This window comes from Oenanthe melanoleuca, chromosome 1A (genome assembly GCF_029582105.1).
Source record: "Oenanthe melanoleuca isolate GR-GAL-2019-014 chromosome 1A, OMel1.0, whole genome shotgun sequence".
NCBI lineage: Eukaryota > Metazoa > Chordata > Aves > Passeriformes > Muscicapidae > Oenanthe > Oenanthe melanoleuca.
The window spans coordinates 12655141-12662765 of NC_079334.1; the positions used below are offsets into that span (position 1 = coordinate 12655141).

At 41.0% G+C, this 7625-nt stretch overlaps 1 protein-coding gene across 2 annotated transcripts in view; it reads left to right on the forward strand.

Annotated features, from left to right (window-relative positions):
• The window catches only part of PHF21B (PHD finger protein 21B), a 163325-nt gene extending 156071 nt beyond the window's left edge, over positions 1-7254 (forward strand). For both annotated transcript variants that reach the window (XM_056511716.1, XM_056511723.1), the window contains 5 exons: positions 381-403; positions 1733-1891; positions 2580-2655; positions 3780-3883; positions 6091-7254. In XM_056511716.1, coding sequence (XP_056367691.1) covers positions 381-403; positions 1733-1891; positions 2580-2655; positions 3780-3883; positions 6091-6315 — 587 coding nt within the window. In that variant the 3' untranslated portion in view covers positions 6316-7254. The remainder of the gene's footprint in view (positions 1-380; positions 404-1732; positions 1892-2579; positions 2656-3779; positions 3884-6090) is intronic.
• The last annotated feature ends 371 nt before the right edge of the window (positions 7255-7625 follow it).

The following is a 7625-nucleotide window of genomic DNA, read 5'->3' on the forward strand; positions in this document are numbered from 1 at the left end:
TTTCATACTCCACGTTAAGTACATTGCTGGTTCAGGGCCAGCGTTTTCAACACCCAGCATGCTGTGGTCCTTTAGGAAGACTTTTTGACTACTGGCACGTGGAGAGATCCTCTGCATGAAAATTTCAGAAAATGTCAAATACTATGACATTTTAGCATCAGACTTTTGGACATGGGATTCCTGCAATGTACATTTTTAAATCTCAAATGCTAATTCTACTAGTTGATCTTATATTCTTTCTTGCCTGCATTAATTTTTTGCAATGTCCTGATCTCCCACGCCACATCTTGATTAAAATTACTCCCAAAGCTGAGAACTAGCTACTACTACAGCAAGATATTTTCCACTAATCTGTTTTCTGCCCTTCTTTTACATGCTAGCAAATGAGGATCCATTCTGGAAGGTATGTGTGGCAAAGTTTGTGTATTAGCAGGTATCCTTCTCATCACTATGTATTCAGTGCTTGCTTCTGATCATTGTAGTCACTCTCAAGTTACCTAATTGCAGTATTCTCTTCTCCCACTTAAATAAATCTTTGAGTCCTTAAGCTAGAATTTCAAAGAGATGAACTCCTGGGCTTTCACATGCAAGACATGTTTAGTCCCTTTGTTGATTCCACTGATTGAAAAATTGCTAGTGCAGATTTATGAGTTTAATGCAAATTTTGTAAGAAAAATGAGTAACCACTCTAGTTTGTAAAGATTAAATCTCTTTACATTGTGCTTAAAATTAAGATCCTTTGAGCGCATAGTTTATAAAGAGTAATATTTTGGAGAGTGATTTTTTTACAGGACTGGTTTAGAATTCGAGCCTGTCTAAAACTGCCATGAAATTTAATTACTAATAGTAATTTAATAGTAATTTTTAATTACTATTCCTAAAAATGAAAACATGGTTTTGGAATTAAAAAATATAAAATTACTGTTCTACTTCCTGCAAAGCCAGTAAGAAATTTTTGATTTTTTGTAATGATTCACAAGGCATGAGAGTTTCAAAATCAGTGTCTCCTCTATTAAAAAGAATAATTAATGTTGCCACCAGATTAGCATAACAATCTACTACATGACATTGTAACTTTGTTGATGAGTCTTAGTTCATGTTATGTATTGCTTCAGACAAAGCCCTAATCAGTCTTGTTGGAGAAAGGTTGTCAGAGCAAGTCTGAGCAGAAAACAATTAGTGTCAGGGAGAAAGAGTCCAGAGGAGTTCACAAAAAAGGGTATATAGCTCAAGGCTCTGCTCCAGCCTCCTGTTTCCCCAGCTGCCTTTTGAGGCAATGGGCATGAAACATGGAACTGTGCTTCTTCCCCAGACCCCTTTTCTTGCTTGCTTCCTTCTGCTTTGGGCATGAAGGACAAGTGATCCCCACATTAACTCTGATCCAGGACAGAGCCATGCATGGGGATACGTGTTGTAGTAACACACTGGCAAAGAAAAAAGTAAAATAATTCCTATGTCACAATCTGGCTATATTCGTCAACTCTCTCCTGTGTTTGATTAGTCAGGTTTTATGTTTCTGTTTCAATTTATGAAACTTACTTCTGGCTCATTTGTTGTTTGTATTTGTTGCTATCATATATCTATTATTTCTGTCTTCTGTGTCTGTCAGGGTCCTTTTGACAATTAGATTTCGTGTTTGAAGGAGCCTGTCTGCTGCGGTAGAGGCTTTGAATGCTGTATAGAGAGAAGTTCTCAATGGATTGACTTTACCCAGGGCACCCTTCTCTTGCAGAACGAGATTCATCACGATGAACACTGCACTGCTTGCAAGTGTGGAGTTAACTTGCAGCCCTGTGGCACATGTCCCAGAGCATATCACCTCAACTGCTTGGACCCACCCCTCAAAACTGCACCCAAAGGGCTCTGGGTCTGCCCAAAGTGCCAACAGAAGGTAAGCTACGTGGAGCATGGTGTACCAAGAAGGGAAAATGGGAGACACCTCGAATTTGTGTACCCCTAAACAAATCTAACCTATGCTTGTAGCTCAGTGGACTACATTGGATAAAGAAGTACTGAGAGGTTTTCAGTGCACTTTGCAGTATTGATTTCTGGTATTTCTCACCTTCCTAGAGTTAGAACATATGTGGAGTGCTGTAGCTTGCCTGCAATTGCTAAGAATTGTCTTCTTTAAATGTCTCTTCAGTTCTTTCAGCTCCTTTCTTTACAGTAATGCCACTAGCATGTAGCCAGACAAAGAATGTAAATCTTAGAGATGAGGGAGGCAGTGTCAGAAGAGGACACTGTTCACCACTGGATCTGAAAGGTGTGAGGAGAAAACTTCCTTTTCTTTAAATCACATTTGTTACACACAACTGTTTATCACAGCTATGTGACATATGCTAAACTGTCTAGTTGCTGTGAATAATACTGATTGCACAAGTAAGAAAAAATTACTAAAACTCTAAAGTGTCACTAAAGTGTAGATTCTATGCCACAGAGTTCCTTGTGCTTAGCCTTAAGATCACTTTTATGTTCTGAGACAAGGACCCAAGACCCTGCAAGATCCTGCAAGGCTGGAGCAAATATTAATGTGTGGTTTTTTCTGAATCCTAACCATTTATTGTTTCCTGGGCTTATAGGTGTTAAAGAAAGATGACAATGTGCCATGGACTGGAACTCTGGCTATTGTTCACTCCTATGTTACTCATAAAACAGGTAGGGATTAACTCAGCCATTGACAAGGGATTTCCTGTTCATGGTAGGCAGTGCCATTTGAGTCCTTAGCTGAAATATCAAAGTAGTGTTACAATGCTCCCAGGTCTGATGGTGTAGGTCATAGGGCCATAAGTGACTGGGGAGAGCAGACTTTTTCCCCTTTCCCTTGGTCTGCTCCTTTGCCATCTTCTCTCTGTAAGGAAGTTGAGAGTGATCTCTCAGGAGCTTCACCCTCTGGAGGAAGCTGTCATCAAATTGGTGCCTTCCCTGGAACAGTGCTGAAAACAGGATTTTGAGGCAGAATCATTGTGAGGCAGAGACAGGATAAACAGAGCCATGTCTTTGGCTCTGGTGTGGAGCACAATGCCAGACCAGTGTCCCAGGCACCACAACAATACCAACTTCTAATTGTTTCAGTGTAGTATGGCAGCTGCTTGAGTCACGTGCTGTCTGACAGCTGTGCATTGAGCATTATTCTTTTTTTAATTCCCTGTTGCACTGTTAAAATAGGCTGTTTGGAGCATTAGATCATATTTGTAAGGACATTTATGGAGGTCTGGCACAGTTATAATTGTGCTTTTCTGCCAGGGTCACTAACTATTGCCGTTCCAAGGAGCTGGCCTCTTCCTAAATACCATTCACCTCTTTCTTGGAGACCTCCAGGATCACATGTGGTCTAAAGATGAATTTTAATTCACATTAAAGGTGCACTGTACCTTTTGAGTTGTCATCCTGTGTGCTAACCATTGACATAGACACATGCACAGAACCCCAGAACCATTTAGGTTGGAAAAGACCTCCAAGTTCATTGAGTCCAACCTGTAATTCATCCCACCTTTTCAACCAGCCTAGAGCACTAAGTGCCATGTCCAGTTGTTCCATGGACACCTCCAGGGATGAGGACTCCACCACCTTCCTAGGCAGCCCCTTCCAATGCCTGACCACTGTTTTAGTGAAGAAATGCCTGCAAGCAGAAACTCCAGATTTCTTTGGCTGTACCTGCTGACAAAAGGCTAATGAGACCTTAAACTCACTATGCAAAATACCTGCTTCTGCTTTCTGTCCTCAAGCACACAGCACATCCTTTTCTTAACCTCTGCATCCTTAATCTTATTGTTCCACAGTCAAAGAAGAAGAGAAGCGAAAGTTATTAAAGAGAAGCAGTGAGCTGAAGAGTGAGCATAGACAGTTAGAAGAAAAAGATCGACTTCTCAACAGTGCAGTGAAGGTAGGACACCTGATTGGGACACAGAGTCTCCTGAAGAGATGTTTATAAAGAATTTAAGCCCAGAAAAATGGTACTTTGTGGCTAGAAAATCATTCAAGCTCCCAAGCAATAGATTTTCAAGAGTGAATGTGTTTCTCTCTGAGGAAGTGCAAGTGCATTTTCTTTATGCACAAAAGCAAGCCACTCTGGCAGGCGAAAGGAGGAGAAATCACTTGAATTCCTGTGGCAAAACACACAAAAAACTCCACAAATAGCCATGGCTGCCTTCCTTGTAGTTGCATCTATAGCTCTGAGCTACTCAATGACTTCAAGGAACTTCCATCCTCTAGGTGAAAAGTTCAGTCACACGTGTACTCCAGTGGTAGCTGCTTATCCATGAGCTCAAACCTCTTGATATTAAGTGGAATTAACCATTTTTACTGAATGTTGTAGCATCTCTCCATGACTGGACATGGGCTATTTTGTCTGTCCAAAGTAATTTCAAAGCTCAATGTTGTTTGGAGGTATCTTCCGTACATGTTGTGCTATGAGGAGCAGTCTCTGGCTGAATGGGCTGAATTCAAAGCCTAATTCCCACCCTTCATGGCTGAAGGAACTATCTGGGGCTACCTCCCTCCTGAGAGGTAGCTGTCAGTTTGCATGGCAGCCTCAATAAATATTTGACAATTCCTTACCTTGAAAGAAAAATCAAAGTGGCAGCTGCAGGAGTAACTGGTCACCACTTGTTTTACCATTGCAGTTATCCAGAGGAGGCATGTTAAAATATTTGTCATGTAAAACAGAGTGGAAGGAAAAGCAGTAACTTATTAAAAGGCATCACTGTATATTCCCTGACCATGTGCATAGCACTAATGGAACCACATGTGCATGTAGTAGGTAGGAGAGTGCAGTGAGCTGAGGAATTTGGAAAGAAAAGCTGTCAGCTACCAGGTGTGTGTCATGGCTGTCAAAATCAGTAAGATTTCTACCTAAGCAGAATCAGGTTATTTCAGTGGGCAACACTTATTTAAATGGTAATATCAGTCAATGATTACATTTATTGAAAATGGATCCACTTGAAAGGAGAAAATAAATTAAAGATGTACCAGCACAGAGCAATTTCATTCTGACACCTTAACAGAGATTTATATGAAAAAGAACATTCTCATACACCCCACAGCTGCAATGGTAAAAAACAGAACATAATTTATCTTTCATCTGAAATTTCATCTCTCTAAACCAATCTCTGAGCAGCTTCACACAGTTGCTTTCCAGACAAGTTGATTTTCAAGTGAGCATTTCCCAATTCCCCAGGACTGGAGAAGCCCCACCCCTGGGCAGTCGCTACTATAGTCAAAGAGGAGCAATCTGCAGACAAGTAATCAGTTTGGTCAGAATCCTGAGCACACTGAGAGGAAGAAAACAGGTATTAGAGGCCACTGTCCCCTTTCACCTTACAGACAGACTCAGGGTGTGGGTCTGTCCCTCACAGAAGAATGGGGTGCTGGATGCAGCAGTCCATGGTTGAGAAGGGAAAGGAGAATTACTGATTCTTTCCATCTCTTCTTGGAGAAATGGAGGATTTGGGATGCCTTAGTTTAGCTCCTGCTCTTGTGTCCATTTGCATGGAGGTTTTTATTTCAAAAGATGCTGTTTTGTCACCCTGAGGGATGAAAGCTTGTGAGTGCTCTGGTGTAACAGTTGTGTCTTGGAGCAAAGTTTTCTGCTGAAAAAATGTTGATATCATGTTCAGTGAGATTAATGCATCTTCACAGTGCCTATTCCCTGAAATGTGTGGCACATATGAAATGCATCCTGGTGAGGTTCACCCACCAAGCATTTATCAGGATCCTTTGGCAAGAGTGAGGGACCAGAGTGGTGCCTTCTCTATCTTCAGTAACACAGCTATTACACTCCCATGCCAGGCATCTCTCTGTGGAGTGCAGAAGATGTTCCTGCCAGGCTATCTAGAGGATGGAGTCAGAAACATCCTCAAAATGCATTTTGCCTGGGAAGAATATTGTTCCCTCAGACAGCTGTTGCAATGTGTGCAGCACTGCTGATTACTCCATTTGTTAAGCTGTGGTTTTGCTTTCCCCAAAGGAGAACATACTTCATTTGAGCAGACTGCGCACCCAAGGCACCAAAGGATGTTTGGAGAGATGTTTGACACCACTTTGAATGTATTCTCAGCCTTTCCTTCTCTCTCCCTTTCTTTTATTTGACAGAAATGCTTAGAGCTAAAAACCAGCCTGATGGCCCAGCAGAAAGGGACTCAGTCATCACTGGAACGTCTCAAAACCCTCATTAGACTGATACAAAATGAGCAGATGATTCAGGTTACCATGACAACTACCACCACCACCTCCCTGCTATCCATACCCTGGATCAAACCCTCTGCTGCCTCTGCTGCCATGCACAAAGCCTTGCAGCCATCCCAGGGCAACAACTGACAAGAGTCAGCCATGCGTGGTCTAAGGAAGGGGCAATGAGAAACTTTGTGCAGAGAAGAGATGAAACTGGAACAAATGACAGAAGGAGCAATCTCAGTTTTGATACACTTAGAGACCTGCAGACCAGTCAGCACAGTTTGTAGGTCACTGTGGCAGCAGGTTCCCACAGAGTGGGCTGTGCTGCGGTTCCGTATTTGCCAAGACCTTCAGTGCTTATGACATTTTGTTTTGTTATGTTGGCCTTAATGTACTTATGACTGAGGATGAACAGGAAAAGCATGGCTGATAGGAAACAGGATAGCCTTTTGTGGCAGCAGACAGGCTTTCTGTTCTAAGGGGAGAGGAGTTAGTGAGGTATTAGAGAAGTAGTTGGGCTGAAAGCTATGTGTGTGGGGGGGAATCAGTGAGATAACCAGAATCTGAGCTACTTAGCACTTGACACGGATTTCAGAGGAACGAGTTTGGCTCCATTGATTCAGGTGACCTGGAGATGGGGTCGCTGTGACCAGAACAGCATCACAGACACTCACAGAGCCTTGGAAACAAAAGATCTTTCTTTTCCGTATTATTAGACTTGAGAATTGCAAATATTTAAATAAAGAAACTGTATGAAGTTAGCATTTCTAGTAAAATATTGAAGTATTTTCATGCTGATGCTTCTGTATATGTGTTCCAAAATATTTTAAAAATATGACTGTAAAACTCCTTTTGCAGGTCCTTTTTACTTATTTTGCTATCAGTATATTTTTCTCATGGAGTTTTTGTGCAAGGTTTAGCATCAACCATAACAGTGGATATCCCTGACAGTTTGGGTTTCATTTTTTAAATAGATTATTTTGTGGTTTTCTGTCTTTTTGTTAATTTTGGATTCTTTTTTAAAGAAAAAAGCAAATAAATATTCTGGTTTTTTGTTTCTTGTCAGTACAGATAATATGCCAAAAAAAAAACTTAACATTTTTGTACTGCATTTTTATTGTTAAAGATATGTAACATTTATATTTTTTGTTTTTGTTTTTGTTTTGTTTTGGATTTTTTTGATTATTTGGTTGGGGTTTTTTTGTAGAAATATCTGCTGAAATGGTGCAGGAAAAAAATGCTGCCTCAAGGGGTTGTTTCTCAAACTGGAGACTCAAACTCAAGACTTCTGGGGGAGGGCCAGGGCATGGAAAATTAAAAGGGTTTGGGAGGATTTTGTTTTTGATTCCTTTTTAACATTTTGTTGAATTTTAGTGTATTTGGGAAGTGTTTAGCATTAGCCTGAGAAAATCCCAGTGCACTTGCTTGTTTTACTAGCTGGTCTTCCTGATTCT